Source organism: Oncorhynchus tshawytscha, unplaced genomic scaffold (assembly GCF_018296145.1).
Source record: "Oncorhynchus tshawytscha isolate Ot180627B unplaced genomic scaffold, Otsh_v2.0 Un_contig_8566_pilon_pilon, whole genome shotgun sequence".
NCBI lineage: Eukaryota > Metazoa > Chordata > Actinopteri > Salmoniformes > Salmonidae > Oncorhynchus > Oncorhynchus tshawytscha.
Window position 1 is genome coordinate 21,187 of NW_024607919.1, and position 20,786 is coordinate 41,972.

A 20,786-nucleotide genomic window follows, 5' to 3' on the forward strand; every position below is an offset into this window, starting at 1 on the left:
AAAACAAAGTGGAGCGTGCTTTCATGTCACACGACTCTAACAAACAACACACTTCACTCGACCCTCGTTCTGAACAGGGCTACTTCTTCATTACACAAAGGAAAAACATCAACCAATTTCTAAAGACTGTTGACATCCAGTGGAAGCGATAGGAACTGCAAACAAGTGATTTAGAAAACCAGATCCCCATAGAAAACACATTAAAAAGAGAGTGACCTCAACAAAAAATCCTGGATGGTTTGTCCTCTGGGTTTTGCCTGCCAAATAAGTTCTGTTATACTCACAGACATCATTCAAACAGTTTTCGAAACTTCAGAGTGTTGTCTATCCAAATATACTAATAATATGCATCTCTTAGCTTCTGGGCCTGAGTAGCAGGCAGTTTACTTTGGGCACGCTTTTCATCCGGACGTGAAAATACCGCCCCCTAGCCTAGAGAGGTTTTAACCAACAATGCATTTTTAAGAAAAATAAGTGTTAAGAAAGTATATGCTAAAATAAACTGAAGTAAAAAATGTTTCAAATCAAAATAACAAAATAGAAAAATAACAAATAATTAAAGAGCAACAATAAAATAACAGTAGCGAGGCTGTATACAGGGAGTACCGGTACAGAGTCAATGTGCGGTGACACAGGTTAGTTGAGGTAATATGTACATGTAGGTAGAGGAAAGGTTGGCACATAGCTTATCTTTGTATGTTTGTGTTTGTACCTTATCTGTATTAAATGGTTTGGTTTAGCTCCTGTTAATATCTCAACTTCTATTTCATAAAGTTTGTTTTGGAGTTTTGGTGCTGTATCTGTCTAGGCTCATGAGGAAGGGTTCACGGACAAAGATTGAGACAAATCCTGACTGGAAATCATTTTAATCTGGACATAGGGTAATTTTTACATGACTAATTTGCAGTAAGCAAAATACCCATAATATTTAAAATAGACAGGTAGGCTACTTTTTTTCAGAGGTCTGTTGTCTTTTGCATGACTAATGCTACCCTTAAAGGTAGTTTCACATAGACTGTCTTCAATAATTCCTGGGGGAACTCTTTCCTGCGTTGATTCAATCTATAAAACAGTAAATGTTGTATTAAATCTCTCTCTCGCGCATGCGTGCACTCTCTGTCTCTCTCTCTCTCACTCTCTCTCACTCTCTCTTACTCTGTTTCGCACTTTCTCTCTCGCACTTTCTCTCGCACTTTCTCTCTCGCTCTCTGTCTCTCGCTCTCTGTCTCGCACTCTAGAATCCTAAATTTCAGGAGCCTGTAACTCTGGACTTCCTGGATGCTGAGCTGGAGGATGAGATTAAAGTAGAGGTAAGATGGAGGCTACTGACGGTCTTCTTTAATGCTTCCACCTTTGTGTCCACATTCTATCCTGTTGTGGGTTGAACTTGCTCCTAAGAGCTAAGTGTTTTTTGTCCTCAGATAAGAACGAACATGATTCGTGGAGAAACCGGCCACCGCACCGTACACACACTAGTGAAGTCCCAGGATGAGGTAAACTAAAACATGATGGAAAAACAAAAAATACATTTTTAGACTATTTCGGGGTGAGCTGTCCCTTTGATGACAAATGTGTGTTCTGCTCCACAGCGGTACATAGACCGAAGCGAAAGGTCGTACACATATGCCCCTGTAAAGGGTACAGATTACAGGTAACAGCTACATGTACTGTATTTGTACCCCTACCTGAGTATACCATGTACACTATTCATTTGTAGGGCCTTGAGTTTTTATTCTGACCACGTGACTTGACCAAGAAAACTCTCATGGGTCAAGAGTCTGGAGTTTTACCTGGTCAAGGCATATAACTAGGTTCCATAAACACTCAGGGCCCTATCTAGAAGAACAATAGGGGTCACTGTTTTCATCTCTTATGACTACTAGTAGTGCACTGACACCTGATCAATGCAACCGCTTGAAAGGTCGTGGCCATAGAGAATAATAGGGGCTTCTAGTGGCCAAAAGGCAGTTTTAGCACAGGTACCACCATTGAGGGCTTCCAACATTTTAACGCAGATAGAACAATGAGCCAGATGTTTCACCGGAAGTGTAAATTTGAAGCTTCCTGGTGGCATTTCCACTCGCCACCAAAAATGTTGATGAGAGGAAGCCCAATGGCAGGCAGTGAGAGAAGATGGAGCTGGATGGATTTTGGCCCGACATTCTGCTAATTTCTCATCGAAATTAGCGTTTTTCTGTCCCCAAGACTAGAATATTTTACTAGAATATTTTACAGAGTGGATTATGTTTTGTAGACTTTACCCTTTGCCAAAGTTTCAAAATGTTTTGTTGTTTAGAAGGGGTGTAAAGGTGAATTGAGCTATTGCACATGTACACTTCAGAGTATGCGGTCCCTAAGGGAAATATGTAAATACATGCTAGAACACGCCAATAGGATCTCGCTAACGCGTGCTTGTCTCTGTCCACCTCCTTGCTTGTTCTGCCCACTGTAATGAATTTGCTCCCATTGGAAATGACAGTCTGTGGTCTATCTTGGGTTAGTTGTGCAAATCTCAGATTTTAATGTAGTCAACTGGGTGGACATCCAAATTCATTGGCTGATCCCTCCTGGTGACCCTGTTGGAGTCATGTCCAACCGGGTCATCAGGAGGAATCAGCCAATTGTGAAGAAGAAAATGCACTACTTCAAAATGGAGATTGCCTCAATGACGCTGCCCATGCTGTAACAGACGCAATAATGGCACAGATACAAAGATGAGTCCTCTATCTATCTCTATGGTTGTTGCTAGACGGAGTACGGATATGCCCGGAATTGACATTTCGTAGCAAGTTAGGAGAGCGTTTTAACTAATCCTAACCTTACCCCAATTATCCTAACCTGTTAAGTGAATTATCCTAACCTGCTGCGTAAGTTCTCCTAACCTGCTACAAACAAAGTAACTTCTAGTTGTAGCTTGTGTACCACCTAGTCAAACCCTCTTGAGACAGTCCTAAATGTGTATGTACCACCTAGTCAAACCCTCTTGAGACAGTCCTAAATGTGTGTGTACCACCTAGTCAAACCCTTTTGAGACTGTCCTAAATGTGTGTGTACCACCTAGTCCAAACCCTTTTGAGACTGTCCTAAATGTGTGCACTAAACTGGAGCATGCAGATATCTGGAGCAACATAAGAAATATTGTATTTGAATGGGGAATGATGACTTTTACAAAGTTGCGAGGAGTGAACTGTACATATGATAAATGTACTTGTAAAAAATAAGTTACAAAGCTCAGCAGAATATGTCTGTGTGAACGTTTTAGCTTCAGAGGTGACACGTTTTTAAGACATTTTTGTTTTGATGTGTGGATCAACTTTTAAGTTCATGTGGAGATGATCTGTGATTCTTGCAAATGTGTTCTTTGTTAGAACTGTGCAAAATGTGAAAATGTGGTGTGTGTCATGTAAGTGTGTGTGCACCTATTCATCTCTGTGCGTGTGCACCTATTCGTGTGTGCCTATTATTCTGTGTGTGTGTGTGTGTGTGTGTGTGTGTGTGTGTGTGTCTGTGTGTGTGTGTGTGCGCGCGCGCGCTCCCAGTCTAGCCTTGGTCCTTCCAGTGTACAGCCTGCATTACATCCACACTACTATCGGAGACACCATCACCCAGGCCAAATGTAAGTAGCATTCTCCTGACCTATATCAAGGCATGACCTTATACGCAGTAAACATTTCCTTTGCATATAGACAGAATGACAAAACACATTTGTAAGCTGGCAATGACATTTAAATGTGTACCACATAGGGGTTAAGGGAAGCCTCACGTTTCAGCTTGTCTGTGAGCACACACAAACACACTCCCTCTCTCATTCGCTCTCTCTCACACACTCTACTTATTTCCACATGTGTTCAAACTCCCCTCTCATGTCCCCTTCAAGCTGCGAGATTCCCATTAGTCAAATCATTGTGTGTTGTTAGTCAGTCATTGGGTTAGGATGATGGGTCTTCCATAGGAAGGTCTGTGTTTCTGTCTTTGTAGTCTGGTTATCTCCTGTGGGTCTGTTATATTCCCCTCTCCACACTCCACTGTCCCTTACCACTGGGATACACATACACACACATACATGCACATATACACACAGGTCTTCCTGGGAAGTTCAGTTTGTCTGGGTACCTCCTGTGGGTCTGTTCGGTCTCCCAAGCACACACACACACACACAGACACACAATCTGTCTTACTTTCCTACCAGTCAGTCCCTTAGCTGATTGGGACGGTCCCTGAGTTGATCATCTGTTTTCTGCAGTAAAACGGGAAACCCATTTCTCATACATCCTGTTCAAGCTGCAATGTTCTTATTCAACACTCAGAGGAATAAAATATTGTGTACCCCTGTTTGCTTCGTTCCTGTCCCCTTCTCTTTCCCGCCCCCTTCCCTCCTTCCTGTCCTCACCTGCTGACCTTCTCACCCCTGTCTTCTCCGTGTGTTGGAACCCCCTCAGTGGAATTGGGCAAGTATTCTCCTCCTGTATCTTACCTCACACCTTCCCTGTCCTCCTGCGCTCACACCTGTAGCATGATGAACTACAGTACCCATAATTCTCTGTTTTATCTTAGTGAAGAAGTTCCTGCAACTAACATAATTGTGTTCCATCTCCTTACCAATACAACACCATTCCTCTAGGCACACTATCTCTCTTCAACACTAGATTTGCAACTTTTCTGTTTACACTAACCTTGATGTGGTGTTGCCAAAGCCACATTCCTGCTTCCTGTGTAAGTGCAGCTATTAGCATACCGTAAATACCGTAGTATATAGGCAAACAAATTGCCATCTACTGGTATTAGGGTAATGAAAGTCATTCTTGCAGGGACATGTGGTGTGGGAGGGGGGTATGTGGTGTAGCTGGCTCCCTCACTTCCTCTGGAGGTAGTATGGGAGACATCTCTTAAAGAGAAAATCTAGATATGTCTCTTTACACTACAGTATCTCTCCTGGACCTAGAATGTGTTGTCAATGTAGTGTAGTGTAAAGAGGTCCATAGTAGTGTAATGATGTCGTGACAGACAAGAATCTGAGTCATTTAGATAGATGTCTTATAACTGATTTAGATAGTGTTTGATCACACTGATTCAGTCCCTAGTCTGACCACACACAAGGAGAGCCTTGCATGCGATGCTGCTGCCCCATAGTGTGTGTGTGTATGAGTGTGTATTTTCACAAGCCTCTGTATGCATGTTGTTTATCCCACCTGCCCCAATGGCACTCAGATGTGGCTTTGGCACTAACCTTCCAGAGTCTAGCTAGCAGGAAGGACAGAGGGGAGGATGTTTGCATTATTTTAAGGTGAACTCATAAAAGAGAAAGCGATGAGTGTTCGCCCAAAACATGACTGGACAGTTTCTCCCTTTTTTAGTTTCTCTTTTTTAATCATTCAGAGGTTTACAGGCTTGTAAAATAGTCATAATGAAAGACAGAAACCACCTCATCCCCACAGAGCATCACCTCTCTCTCTCTCTCCCTCTCTCTCTCTCTCTCTCTCTCTCTCTCTCTCTCTCTCTCTCTCTTTCTCTCTCTCCCTCTCTCTCTCTCTTTCTCTCTCTCTCTCCCTCTCTCTCTCTCTCTCTCTCTCTCTCTCTCTCTCTCCCTCTCTCTCTCTCTCTCCCTCTGTGTCTTTCTCTTTGTCTCTCTCTCCTTTTGTGTGCACCAGTATCCCCTGTGTGTGAGTGTGTCTCATGTGGTCGCTGAGTCACATAACACACTAACAGTCTACTTTTATTGAGAGAGTGGCCATTGTTGTTTTATCCAAAATACATTTGGTTGGGGTAGGCTCCATTTAAATTCAGCCAGAACCGGAAGTGATTTGAAATTCCTATTCAAGAATCGAAAAATCCTAATTGACAATAATGACTGATTCGATTTCAATTCACTTCCTGGTTTGTCTGTATTGTAATGGTATCGGCTTGCCCAGCCATGTAACTAAACTCTCCAACCTTTCACCCCTAATTGTACAAATACTGTACAATTGAATATCAGTCTAGGTTGCATGTTTACATTCTAAAGTGTATGTGATTGCCATGGAACGTTTGCTTTCAACATGGTATCCACATCTTTCAGAGTTCCCTAAAACATGTCTCTGGTTCATTGAAAATCTGTGTATCTGTGTGTGTCTTTTGTGTTTGTATACATTCATTCACTTTCTTAAAGACACTGTAGGTGGAGGCAATCTATGATTTTTTTTAAAGTGACAAAATAAACATTGGGCTGTCATTAATGTCTTTTAAATTAGACTTCATGTAATTGAAGTATTGACGATGTACCCAGAATCTACACATGGACATCATTATTTTCCAACAATTACTACCAAAGACCTCACATACTAGTCTGAAGTCTAGCCCATGAGGTCATGACGAATACCGCACCACAATATAATAATAATAAGCACCATATTTTAAACAATATCAAGGTAAATATCCAAGCAATACAACAGGATTATGTTCCATGATGAATGTCTCTTCTATTCCTTTCCATGGCATTGTCATATGAATACATTACTCAACACTAATAACCCCATGGATTCATCATTACCACTGTATTACAGTACAGACAATATGATGATAATGGTAATTGAAATCAATGCATTGAAAGCAATGCAATGTTATCGCTAGAAAGCTAATTTTAAACCACATTGAAGGCCTCTCGTTGCGTGCTCTGTGTAGCTTGATCTGTCAACATTTACATTTTGAGAAGAAACCTTTTGATGGGAGTGCAATATTTTTATTCAAGGCCTCGCTCTGTGAATAAAATATATTGTTGACCTTTGACCCTTGTGGTTTTACCCTGTTTTTTTCTACTTTCCTTCCCTCCTTCCTTCCCTCGTTCACCCATGGGGATGCATCTATCTTTCACATACTCTCTCTGCGGGGATTTTCTCCACTCCAGGGGACGAGGGCAAGTATTTTTTCTCCTCTTGTCTCTCTCCTCCTGTTCGAAGAGTCGTGTCTGTCTGCTGTTTTTCCCAGCATGCATAGGGAAGTCATTCCCACGCCAAGGTTCCATGTCGTCCACACAACCTGATTTACATCTGTTCATTAGAGATTGTCTCATACTTTATTTTTCTCTGCTGTACACTGCCGTCCGTAGATTTTTCTATACCTAGTTCTAGTCACAGTCAACTAAGTATAAACCCTTTACATAGAGCGTATTTCCTGCATTGTCTTCTATGCTGCCAAACCTAGTCTTTACCATAGTATTTACCACCTTTAAGATACAAACTTCTATGAGCCAAGCTCCTTGGGTGGGGGGTGGTACGGTCACCCTGTGATGATGGACAGAGGAATGTATACCCCCACCATGCTTTAAAATGAGGAGTTGACAGACAACACTTAACTTACATTCATCAAAGCTCTATCTCTCTATCAGACATGGAGTCATGTGTCTATACAAACTGTGGACCCTCTAGGACTGGGGATTGTCTTCATGATGTCTGAATCACCATGGCCCGTCAGTTGACAGTCTACAGTCTCTGACAGAAGTCATTTGATCCATCAGCCATGACTCTCATCAGCATCTGTATCAATCAATGGTCATCATGTTAACTTGACATGAGTTAGGTGTGATACTCTTCTTCCGGTTCCAAGGTCTGTGTATATGAATAGCACAGAGAGATGTTTGTAGGACTCACAGCTTTCTGCTCTTCTACAGTCTCTGAAAGCCTGCAGGAAGACAAGTTTGAGGAGTATGGATACACTCTCATTGCACCAAGGTAAGAAGATTGACTGTTATTTGTAGAAAGGTTTATGTACAGGTAACTGATCAAATAAAGGAAACGCCTGAGTAAATGAGGGATAACACGGTATATTGAAAGCAAGTTCTTCCACACAGGTGTGGTTCCTGAGTTAATTAACATCCCATCATTCTTAGGGTCATGTATAAAAAATGCTGGGCAGGCCATTATTTTGGCTACCATGGCTACACCCCATAGGATGACAATGCCCCCATCCACAGGGCACGAGTGGTCACTCAATTGTTTGTTGAGCATGAAAACCATATTCCATTGCTGTCCCAGTCACCAGATCTCAACCTAATTGAACACTTATGGGAGATTCTAGAGTGGTGCCTGAGACAGCTTTTTCCACCATCAACAAAACACCAAATGATGGAATTTCTTGTGCAAGAATAGTGTCGCATCCCTCCAATAGAGTTCCAGACACTTGTAGAATCTATGACAAGGTACATTGAAGCTGTTCTGGCCTGTGGTGCCCAACGCCCTATTAAGCCACTTTATGTTGGTGTTGCCTTTATTTTTTTCATTCCCATAGGGAGTACTGTAAGGATCTGAAGCCGTCTAAAAACAACACAGAGTTCCTGATGGACTTCAACGAGTACATCGACAGGAAGACTCCCAACAACCCACTGTGTGAGTAGCTAAGATCAGGGACAACCAAACACCTTCCTTGGGTTTCTCCCTTCCAACAAAGAGTAGCTAAGACCAGGGACAATCAGACACCTTCCCTGGGTTTCTCCCTTCCAAAGAAGAGTAGCTAAGACCAGGGACAATCAGACACCTTCCCTTTGTTTCTCCCTTCCAACAAAGAGTAGCTAATACCAGGGAAAATCAGACGCCTTCCCTGGGTTTCTCCCTTCCAACAAAGAGTAGCTAATACCAGGGAAAATCAGACGCCTTCGCTGGGTTTCTCCCTTCCAACAAAGAATAGCTAATACCAGGGAAAATCAGACGCCTTCCCTGGGTTTCTCCCTTCCAAAGAAGAGTAGCTAATACCAGGGACAACCAGACACCTTCCCTGGGTTTCTCCCTTCCAACAAAGTGTAGCTAAGACCAGGAACAACCAAACACCTTCCCTTGGTTTCTCACTTCCAACAAAGAGTGGCTAACACCAGGGACAATTAAACACCTTTTCCTGTTCCCTCTTCCAGCCACTAACCAACAACCATCGGTGGGTTAACACTCACTGCTCAGAACTGGTGGTGAATAGATTGAGACATCAGTTACATTTTTACATTATTTTTTAACACATACATTACATGTAATGAAGCACTCTGAAATACATTTTATGATGATCCTTTAATAATGATCATTTAGGCTCAACAAGTCACGTGAAACATTTTGGTTGTTAGACCGTTGTTCAGTGGGCACTAGAACAACATGGGTCTTGGACAGTATTGATGTCTTCATAGGAGGGCCAACTGAACCTGTTCCCTGGGATGTCTATAGTGAACAACAGGTCTGGAAGTCTGGAGTGACTGCTAGGTGCTATGCAGTCTACTGTATACAGAATAAAGACAGTCAGGCCTCTCCGTCTGTAGAACCCCTCCATCCTTGTGTTGGCCTGTTTGATCCTAACTTTAAAAGTCTGACCATCATATGCCTCAGGAGACACGTGTTAGATGCCTTTGCCGCAACACACACACACAAACACAAACACACACACACTCCACCAAGTGATATACCCCCACATACCCCACCTACTGGTCCAATTACTGTGTGTTTGTGAGAAAGACCAGAACCCCGTCGAGGTGAGAGTGCGAGCGGAGCAATAAAAAGGGCCAAATCAGGCCTGCGTGCCAGAGCTTTCAGACTGATGGAGACTGAGTCTCCGACATCTGACCAATGCATTAGCAGTACATCACTCTCTGATATAATAGTAGACTTAATTACTCGCCCCATTCCTTCCTTTACCCTCTCAAGTGTTTCCTAGAAATGTAGCAATGTCACTCAAAGCTCATGTTTATTGGTCTGATGTGTTGGTTTGAAAAGTAGTACTCCGCCATCTCAATTGGAAAGATACTCAGTCCTTTTTTCTCATTCAAGTTTGTCCTAGAAATGCAGCGATGTCTCTCAAAAGTAACGTTTAAAAGCTTGATTTGTGGTCTAGTCAGATTTTTAGGTTTGAAAAAGTCACTTGAAACAATTAATTGTAAATACCCCTGTAATAACATTTTTTAACCAAGTCCCCCAATTGGGATATTAGTTCCCGTAATTAGGATATTAGTTCCCTTAATTGTCCATTTCTGCTTGGGAGATTGATGGGCGTTCTCTGCAGGACTATAGACTGTTGTGTATACAGACCTTGTGGGATGTTTGGATGGGTGGAGAGTGGGACATTACATGCTTTCCTTGTTTAAGCCACTGCAGTGGCGGTGAAGTACATTAGAATTCCTGGCCTGCCTTCAATCAGAGGCCCCTAATGAAAACCACTGGGGCAGGTGGAGGGAACGGAGGGGGGGAGGGATAAAGTGTTACACCAGCTGTTTTCTCTGATGTGTGTGCGGTGTGTTGTAAATGGAGGGTTACCGAGTCTCAACGTTAATGGACTGGAGCAGCGAAGGCAACGGGTTCAAAGTGCGGCTCGCGACAGAAAAAAACGGGCCCCCCTTGATCGTGTAGTAGCCTGTGTTCAGTTGAGTGCGTTTGTGTTGTATTGGTCATGTCAGACGTCTCTGAAATGACTTGTTACAGTCCCCCAAACACACTCCAAGTGCACTTCTTTATTAAGTACTAGTTAAAGACTTTACTTCATAATAATATGGTTGCTAACGTTACAGGCTCACGTTACAGAAGATTCAGAGAATGTGCTTGTTCTGCTATCATGACAGCATTGGATGACAGCCCACACAACTTGGAAAACAAGATGGGAATGTGTTTCCCATTCTACTCTTTCTATCCATCTTCTGATCCATCATCTCTTTATTTTATCCCTTTCTCTTTCTCTCTCTCTCTCTCTCTCTCTCACATTACTCTCTCTACCTCTCTCTCATCTTGACCTCCCTCACTCTCTCTCTTTCTCTTGGTCTCCCCCTCTCTTCCAACTCTTCCCACATTACTCTATCTCTCTGCCCCTTCCTCTTTCTTCCCTCCATCCCCCTCCTCCTATTATATAGATTGAGTCACAGCTTGTGTCAGTGGCTCTCTGACTCGCGGTAGGCCTCTTGGTCAGCGTCTGAGCAATATCCACTAGCTGGGCTAGCTGCAAAGTCCAAATGTGTGCTTTTTAAAATGTAAGGTTAGGATTAGGCATTAAGGTTAGCAGTGTGGTTAGGGTTAGGTTCAATCGGATTTGCTGACTTTGTGGCTGTGACAGCTAGTGACCACTCTGCAGAGATGCCTCCAGGTCAAGATTCCTGACAATAAATTCCAACCTGCAGACCAAACACACTGCTCTTATTAAGATGACTCAGTTTCATGGCCACTGTCTGAAGGTCAAAGAATAAAGCTAAATTGAATTGAAAAAGAAGGAAAATCCTCTATACCGACAAAGATCAGATACTGATCACTCAGCAGGCAGGTCAATGGGTTTCAGCTTTCTGTTATTATTGAATCAAGCCCAAGTGATGTTGGTTCCTTGTCTTTCAGGCAACGTGGATCTGGTGAACAGATTGTTGCTGGACGCTGGCATCACATCAGACCTCGTTAAGCAGTGGAGAGATCAGATGCCGTGAGTCAACCAAACTATGCGCACGAAAGCACACAATCCACACACAAAAGCATCATTCTTGTTTTAATCAAGTAGATTTAACTAAAAGGTTGTGGTTTGTGAAAGTTTATTCCACCTAGCTATGAACACAAGCAAGGAAAAACAGATACACATTGTCAGCTTGCAGGATTTAAACATACATTTTTGTGTTGTAACATGATGCACTGAAGGACTGGATACTTTTGTCATTGAATTTTCCTATTCCTTTCAGAAATGGAGTCCTGGCCAGGTTTGTGGCCACTGATGGAGGAATCACTCGCATTTATCCCAAGAGGTATTCCTCAAGTTGATATGTGATGTTTTATCTCTCTATCTCCTTTTCTCTCTCTTCTCCCTCTCAGCTCTCTCTCTCCCCTCTCTCTCTCTTGTCTCTCTCTCTCACCTCTCTCTCTATCATCTCTCTCTCTCAGCTCTCTTCCTCTCTCTCTCTCTCTCTCTCTTTCTGACTCTCTCAGCTATCTCTCTCTCTTTCTGACTCTCTCAGCTATCTCTCTCATCTCTCTCTCATCTCTCTCTCGTCTCTCTCTCTCTCTCAGCTCTGTCTCTCTCGGCTCTCTCTCTCTTTCAGCTCTCTCTCTCTCTCTATCCATTGTTCTAATGATGATAATTACCTATAAAGCTTCATGTAGAGCAGTTCAACTTGATCAGTAATTTACATTCAGTATATTATGTTCTGTAGGAATGTTTGCTCACTTGATAAATCTGTAGTATTCATGTTGATGCAGCTGAGTATGTGTGTGTTTTTCAGTGCTGGACTAGACTGGACAGAGGACCCAGAGACGTATGAGTCAAGCTTCTATAAGAGAAGTCTGGACAATGACATCTACATCTTCACACCAACACCCTACCAGGAGGACACCAACAGTAAGTCAAGGGAGTGTGTGTGTGTGTGTGTATGTGTCTGTCTGTCTGTCTGTCCGTCTGTCCATCCGTCCGTCCGTCCTAACTGACCATTTCTGTTCCCTCTCTTGTCTCAGTGACTGAGGACTCAGTCCTGGTGAGCAGAGCAGTGAACCTGGACATTGATGGAGTCAGACTCAAACCAGCAGGTAAGGACTCTACACACCAGGGTCATGTTTAATTGGGCGCACAACCGTACATTTAAAAAAAACATTTGCAACGGAAAACATCAAAATAATGTCCATGTAGTCCCCCTTCAGTGACTTGTTTCTGTCCAGAGCATAAAAGGTTGTGGTGGATGTTTAGTTCACACCATAATGGAACTGTAATGTTGTGGTGGTTGTTTAGTTCACACCATAATGGAACTGTAATGTTGTGGTGGTTGTTTAGTTCACACCATAATGGAACTGTAATGTTGTGGTGGTTGTTTAGTTCACACCATAATGGAACTGTAATGTTGTGGTGGTTGTTTAGTTCACACCATAATGGAACTGTAATGTTGTGGTGGTTGTTTAGTTCACACCATAATGGAACTGTAATGTTGTGGTGGTTGTTTAGGAACTGTAATGTTGTGGTGGTTGTTTAGTTTAATGGAACTGTAATGTTGTGGTGGTTTGTTTAGGAACTGTAATGTTGTGGTGGTTGTTTAGTTCACACCATAATGGAACTGTAATGTTGTGGTGGTTGTTTAGTTCACACCATAATGGAACTGTGATGTTGTGGTGGATGTTTAGTTCACACCATAATGGAACTGTGATGTTGTGGTGGTTGTTTAGTTCACACCATAATGGAACTGTAATGTTGTGGTGGATGTTTAGTTCACACCATAATGGAACTGTAAGGTTGTGGTGGATGTTTAGTTCACACCATAATGGAACTGTAATGTTGTGGTGGTTGTTTAGTTCACATCATAATGGAACTGTAATGTTGTTTAGTTCTCACCATAATGGAACTGTAATGTTGTGGTGGTTGTTTAGTTCACATCATAATGGAACTGTAATGTTGTTTTAGTTCTCATCATAATGGAACTGTAATGTTGTGGTGGTTGATTAGTTCACACCATAATGGAACTGTAATGTTGTGGTGGTTGATTAGTTCTCATCATAATGGAACTGTAATGTTGTGGTGGTTGATTAGTTCACACCATAATGGAACTGTAATGTTGTGGTGGTTGTTTAGTTCACACCATAATGGAACTGTAATGTTGTGGTGGTTGATTAGTTCACACCATAATGGAACTGTAATGTTGTTTGATTAGTTCACACCATAATGGAACTGTAATGTTGTGGTGGTTGATTAGTTCACATCATAATGGAACTGTAATGTTGTGGTGGTTGTTTAGTTCACACCATAATGGAACTGTAATGTTGTGGTGGTTGATTAGTTCACATCATAATGGAACTGTAATGTTGTGGTGGTTTTAGTTCTCACCATAATGGAACTGTAATGTTGTGGTGGTTGTTTAGTTCACATCATAATGGAACTGTAATGTTGTGGTGGATGTTTAGTTCACACCATAATGGAACTGTAATGTTGTTTAGTTCACACCATAATGGAACTGTAATGTTGTGGTGGTTGTTTAGTTCACACCATAATGGAACTGTAATGTTGTGGTGGTTGTTTAGTTCACACCATAATGGAACTGTAATGTTGTGGTGGTTGTTTAGTTCACACCATAATGGAACTGTAATGTTGTGGTGGTTGTTTAGTTCACACCATAATGGAACTGTAATGTTGTTTAGTTCTCACCATAATGGAACTGTAATGTTGTTTAGTTCACACCATAATGGAACTGTAATGTTGTTTAGTTCACACCATAATGGAACTGTAATGTTGTTTAGTTCACACCATAATGGAACTGTAATGTTGTTTAGTTCTCACCATAATGGAACTGTAATGTTGTGGTGGTTGTTTAGTTCACATCATAATGGAACTGTAATGTTGTTTAGTTCACACCATAATGGAACTGTAATGTTGTTTAGTTCACACCATAATGGAACTGTAATGTTGTGGTGGTTGTGTGGTTGATTGCAGTTGTGGGAGTGAAACTGGACATCAATACCTGGATGACCAACTTCATCAATGCTACTCTGAAGATGAACGTAAGTAGATTGACATTATTTCATAATGACTCTTAATTAACTCTTTGTGTCTGAAATGAAAACCATTTATTTTCTCTACAGTGTAAGGACGAGATCTGTGGTTGTCAGAGGAATGATGAGGTAAGATCATTTGATTGATTATACAGTTATATTAAATATGATTATTTGATTGGCGATAGAATTTTAAGACAAATACAACTATTGAATTAAGATAACTTGATTAAGCATGCAAATAGTGATTGAGAATTATCCAATTCTACCTCCCCTTATATGATGATGGTTTATCCCATTATCTCTATATGATTCCAGCATGTGGACTGTGTCATCCTGGATGATGGGGGATTCCTAGTCATGGCCAATCGGGATGAATACATCGGTCAGGTGAGTCACTCTCATCCGACTCTTATTCCATTGATATTACCTTGTTCAGCCGTACTCAACCCATAGTCATCACTGGCCCAACTCAAATCAACCTGATCCCGACTAAGTTTACCCAACATGTTCCAACCTTATACAACCTAACCCCATGTGCACTTCAACCCACTCAAACCCTATCTGAACCTAACTTCACCATACCCCCCTCCACACACACACACACTACACCCAGTGTGGGCCCCTCACCCTACCACTTGAATAAATGTTTTTCAGGCTGCAGGCCCCAATCAGGGTGTGCGCTGGATAAATCAGTCCCCTTTAGATGTTTGGCAGGAGCACTAAAAAACTAGGGTTCCTTGTTTGGAGAAGGCCGCTCGACCCTAAATCATGTTTCCTACAGGAGGTACGGCTCTCCCTCTCCAGGGGGTCCTGGCAGGTCCCAGCCGACAGATCTGTGACTGTTAATTCATTATTTGTGTTTTTCTACAGGGAAAGGGGAGACAGGTTTTTATAGAAGCATTGATTTATATTTCCTTATGACAGACGTGGTGAGCCATAACCAACTCTTTCTCCGAATCTTGGGGTTTCAGGGTCCAAAATGAGGGGAGTGGTGTGATTTTGGGGTTGCTCACCGCGACCTTGCATAGCGGAAGAGGAGGGCATTTTTTTTGCTCTAGCAGACACACACACACACACACACAAACTCACACACTATCACGTACGCTTGCTCTGACGTACGCACATACACACGCACACACACATAAGGTGCTATCACACCAAAGGGGTGTCTAGACGTGCCATGACCACTTCCTCCATGTTCATTTAGGCTTCCTGGTATACTGTGTTAATTTGATTCAACTGAATCCCACTGCTACATATTAGCTGGGTGAGCCAGGGGTGATTTACTGATTGTGTGCGTGCGCGGGAGTACATGTGCGGGAGTGTGTGTGTGTGTGTGAGAGCACATTCATGTGTGCGTGTGTTTTAAAAATGTGTGTGTGTGTCCGAGTGCTCATGAGAGCTGAGATGACTTCACCAAGATTAAAGCGTTTGGGTTTTTAATCCTATCAACAAAAAAAATGCTAAGGAAATCCTTTTTGAAATGGTGAGCCACACTAGCCTATCAGAGGGGGTTATTTCTGGACTGGTCAGTCCTGGACAGGATTTTTACTCAAATCACCTGGGTTATACTCTGAGTGTACAAAACATGACATAGACTGACCAGGTCAATCCAGTTGAAAGCTATGATCCCTTATTGATGTCACCTGTTAAATCCACTTCAATCAGTGTAGATGAAGGGGAGGAGACAGGTTAAATGTGTGCCATTCAGAGGGTGAATGGGCAAGTCAAAATATTTAAGTGCCTTTGAATGGGGTATGGTAGTAGGTGCCAGACGCACTGATTTGAGTGTCCCGTGTGTATCAACGATGGTCCAACACACAAAGGACATCCAGCCCACTTGACACAACTGTGGGAAGCATTGGCGTCAACGTGGGCCAGCATCCCTGTGGAACGCATTCGGCACCTTATAGTCCATGCCCCCGACGAATTGAGGCTGTTCAGAGGGCAAAAGGAGGTGCAATTCAATATTAGGAAGTTGCTCTTAATGTTTTGTACACTCAGTGTATATCCGTCAATTACAAAGAGTGGCAGGTAGCCTAGTGGTTAGAGCTTTGGGCCAGTAAATGAAAGGTGGCTGGTTCAAATACCTGAACCAATAAGGTGAAAAACCTGTTGATGTGCCCTTGAGCAAGGCACTTAACCCTAATTTCTCCAGGGGCGCCGTACTACTATGGCCGACCCTTTAGAACAACACATTTCACTGCACCTATCTGTTTTATTTGTATTTATTTTCATAAATGTTATTATAAATGTTTATATGGGCACTGGGAACTCACAGGTGGTCGCAGATGTGTGTGTGTTGTGTGTGTGTACGTCCAATGTATCTGCGTCAATCTGTGTGTGTTCATGTGCATAAGTGTCTGTTCTGCGTCCATTGGATCTTACATGTGCAATGCGCTTGCACATCCCCCCCCCCCCACCTACAGATCGGCCAGTTCTTCGGGATGATCGACCCTATCCTCATGGTCAACCTGGTCAACATGTCTCTGTTCACGCTCAACAAGACATACGACTACCAGTCGGTCTGCGACCCCAAGAGGGAGAGCAAGGGGTCCGCGGCGGGCCTGCGCTCAGTCTACGTGGTGAGTTACATAAGCCAGAGACACACACACATACACATATACACACACACTGTCACCAGAGGACCATAAATAACCATAAATACAGATTAGACGGACACCAGAGGAAATGCGGGATAACGAGTAAGAGCCGTTTGAGCAGTCAAAGGCCTCCTGAAAATAATGGATTAGTCAGAGTAATGTCTTTGGGTAACACTTGGAGTGGACTGAGTGTTAGGTGGCGCTAAGACTATTTTGAAGCTGTTGTAATATGGGATCTTAAAGGGGTATTGAACATTTTGAATAACAAGCCACATAATTGTAGTTTAAAGTGATGGTTCACTCTAAAATCAAAACTTGTCAGATGTTTTAGACGTCAAACGTAGTCTAAGATCAAGGTGACATGTCTCAAGCCATTTGTTGTGTAGATCTGGCTATTTGATAAAGTGATAAGTCCATGTTTAAAGCCATTTGTTGTGTAGATCTGGCTATTTGATAAGGTGATAAGGCCATGTTTAAAGCCATTTGTTGTGTAGATCTGGCTATTTGATAAGGTGGTGGGTAGTATATGGGGCTTTGGTGACAAAACGGATGGCACTGTGATAGACTGCATCCAATTTGTTGAGTAGAGTGTTGGAGTCTATTTTGTAAATGACATCGCCGAAGTCGAGGATCAGTAGGATGGTCAGTTTACGAGGGTATGTTTGGCAGCATGAGTGAAGGATGCTTTGTTGCGAAATAGGAAGACGATTTTAGATTTAATTTTGGATTGGAGATGCTTAATGTGAGTCTGGAAGGAGAGTTTATTTGTTAATCCTGCAGCAACAGGAAATGTGGATTTAAAGTTCATGCACATTTTTGTAGTGGTTGATACATTTTTTGTTAGGACATACAGTGCCTTGCGAAAGTATTCGGCCCCTTGAACTTTGCGACCTTTTGCCACATTTCAGGCTTCAAACATAAAGATATAAAACTGTATTTTTTGTGAAGAATCAACAACAAGTGGGACACAATCATGAAGTGGAACGACATTTATTGGATATTTCAAACTTTTTAACAAATCAAAAACTGAAAAATTGGGCGTGCAAAATTATTCAGCCCCTTAAGTTAATACTTTGTAGCGCCACCTTTTGCTGCGATTACAGCTGTAAGTCACTTGGGGTATGTCTCTATCAGTTTTGCACATCGAGAGACTGAAATGTTTTCCCATTCCTCCTTGCAAAACAGCTCGAGCTCAGTGAGGTTGGATGGAGAGCATTTGTGAACAGCAGTTTTCAGTTCTTTCCACAGATTCTCGATTGGATTCAGGTCTGGACTTTGCCTTGGCCATTCTAACACCTGGATATGTTTATTTTTGAACCATTCCATTGTAGATTTTGCTTTATGTTTTGGATCATTGTCTTGTTGGAAGACAAATCTCCGTCCCAGTCTCAGGTCTTTGCAGACTCCATCAGGTTTTCTTCCAGAATGGTCCTGTATTTGGCTCCATCCATCTTCCCATCAATTTTAACCATCTTCCCTATCCCTGCTGAAGAAAAGCAGGCCAAACCATGATGCTGCCACCACCATGTTTGACAGTGGGGATGGTGTGTTCAGGGTGATGAGCTGATGTTGCTTTACGCCAAACATAACGTTTTGCATTGTTGCCAAAAAGTTCAATTTTGGTTTCATCTGACCAGAGCACCTTCTTCCACATGTTTGGTGTGTCTCCCAGGTGGCTTGTGGCAAACTTTAAACGACACTTTTTATGGATATCTTTAAGAAATGGCTTTCTTCTTGCCACTCTTCCATAAAGGCCAGATTTGTGCAATATACGACTGATTGTTGTCCTATGGACAGAGTCTCCCACCTCAGCTGTAGATCTCTGCAGTTCATCCAGAGTGATCATGGGCCTCTTGGCTGCATCTCTGATCAGTCTTCTCCTTGTATGAGCTGAAAGTTTAGAGGGACGGCCAGGTCTTGGTAGATTTGCAGTGGTCTGATACTCCTTCCATTTCAATATTATCGCTTGCACAGTGCTCCTTGGGATGTTTAAAGCTTGGGAAATCTTTTTGTATCCAAATCCGGCTTTAAACGTCTTCACAACAGTATCTCGGACCTGCCTGGTGTGTTCCTTGTTCTTCATGATGCTCTCTGCGCTTTTAACGGACCTCTGAGACTATCACAGTGCAGGTGCATTTATACGGACACTTGATTACACACAGGTGGATTGTATTTATCATCATTAGTCATTTAGGTCAACATTGGATCATTCAGAGATCCTCACTGAACTTCTGGAGAGAGTTTGCTGCACGGAAAGTAAAGGGGCTGAATAATTTTGCACGCCCAATTTTTCAGTTTTTGATTTGTTAAAAAGTTTGAAATATCCAATAAATGTCGTTCCACTTCATGATTGTGTCCCACTTGTTATTGATTCTTCACAAAAATACAGTTTTATATCTTTATGTTTGAAGCCTGAAATGTGGCAAAAGGTCGCAAAGTTCAAGGGGGCCGAATACTTTCGCAAGGCACTGTATCAAGTCTGACATTTTGAAGGAGAAATTACAAACATTAGAGGCCTTTTTAAACCTACCTAATTTGCAATGGAAAATTCTCTGCAACAAAATATTGATAAAATTAAGATAGCATATCTAAAGCTGGATCTACACAACCAACAACGTTTGTGGTCTGTAGTCTTCTGACACACTTTTGGAGTGATCACTTTAATTTAAAGTCATTTACAGAATTATTTAGGTCAATGTTGGGTCTAGATTTTTATCATAAGTTTGTTAATTAACATACAGAATCTTTTCTGTATGTCTTTTCTGTATTTTCATTGTTACTGACAAATAGATTTTGACTACAAAAGTAGATCAAAGATGTAGATAATAGCTTTTGATTGGAATTTGATATGACTTTTAACATGGTTAGTTAGCTCCCTTGATGACTGAACTCTATCAACCTGGAAAGAAAGGACACAGGCCTGAGTCACTAGACCAGAGCATTGCATGCTAATCATAATCAAAACAACATGGCTGTTCTTTCAGTCAAACCGGAACCTACTTGTTGTTCCTTTTCACTTTGTAGATTTACACTAGCATCTGTTGTGGTGGGCTCTGTGCTAATTCCCTTCCAAAATCTTGTCTGGCTTGTCTGAGTCGGTGTCCGCGCACTTGGCAAATACCTCGGCTCGAGACTCGCTTTGCCAGCACAATCAGGATGTTTAGAAAAGGTATAAGCCCAAGTTTAAAATGTGCTGTTTTACATGGAATGTTTAGTTATTGGGAGTTGTTTCGATTACCTGAAGTTATTCTTGGGCTTCACCATGTGAAAATATGTTTTGTAATGTGTTTTGTAATACCCAACCTTTTTGTCCCTTGCAGCCCACCATAGCAGACATTTTGAACGTTGGATGGTTAGCATCAGCAGCAGCCTGGTGAGACCCAACTCTTGGTTCCTTAACACTGTTCCCAGTGCAGATGTACAAATACAGAGGCAGTCTGTGGGCCATCTGTGTAAGCATTCTACAGGTCCCAGAGCACTTTGTTTACACTAGCTCGCCTTCTGTCCTGATTTCATTCGCTGTGTGTCTTACAATATGTCCAATAAAATTAGATTTGTTTACAGGGAGGCTTAACACATTGTCATATTTTTTCCCACAAAGGCTTTTTGATTATGACATTTGCGGTTCTTTCGCTAAAAGCCAATAAACTCGCCATCTGAATGAAAATCTGTAAGAAATGTGGGTTGTGATGATACAGTATGTGAGTATTTTTTCCTGTCACGGACAGAAGATTTGTTGATGTTCTGTCAAGAG

General features: G+C 42.0%; 1 protein-coding gene across 1 annotated transcript in view; it reads left to right on the forward strand.

The window, feature by feature from the left end:
- LOC121843114 (voltage-dependent calcium channel subunit alpha-2/delta-1-like) overlaps nucleotides 1-20,592 on the forward strand; it is a gene marked incomplete at its 5' end in the record, with an annotated part of 31,999 nt that extends 11,407 nt beyond the window's left edge. Inside the window, 17 exon segments of the mRNA XM_042312714.1 lie at nucleotides 1,239-1,310; nucleotides 1,422-1,493; nucleotides 1,590-1,651; nucleotides 3,540-3,616; nucleotides 4,440-4,448; nucleotides 6,881-6,889; nucleotides 7,643-7,703; nucleotides 8,260-8,357; nucleotides 11,313-11,394; nucleotides 11,645-11,707; nucleotides 12,182-12,297; nucleotides 12,411-12,482; nucleotides 14,368-14,435; nucleotides 14,517-14,555; nucleotides 14,745-14,816; nucleotides 16,859-17,014; nucleotides 20,353-20,592. Of these exon segments, the coding sequence (XP_042168648.1) occupies nucleotides 1,239-1,310; nucleotides 1,422-1,493; nucleotides 1,590-1,651; nucleotides 3,540-3,616; nucleotides 4,440-4,448; nucleotides 6,881-6,889; nucleotides 7,643-7,703; nucleotides 8,260-8,357; nucleotides 11,313-11,394; nucleotides 11,645-11,707; nucleotides 12,182-12,297; nucleotides 12,411-12,482; nucleotides 14,368-14,435; nucleotides 14,517-14,555; nucleotides 14,745-14,816; nucleotides 16,859-17,014; nucleotides 20,353-20,409 (1,185 nt within the window).
- Nucleotides 20,593-20,786: the final 194 nt, after the last annotated feature.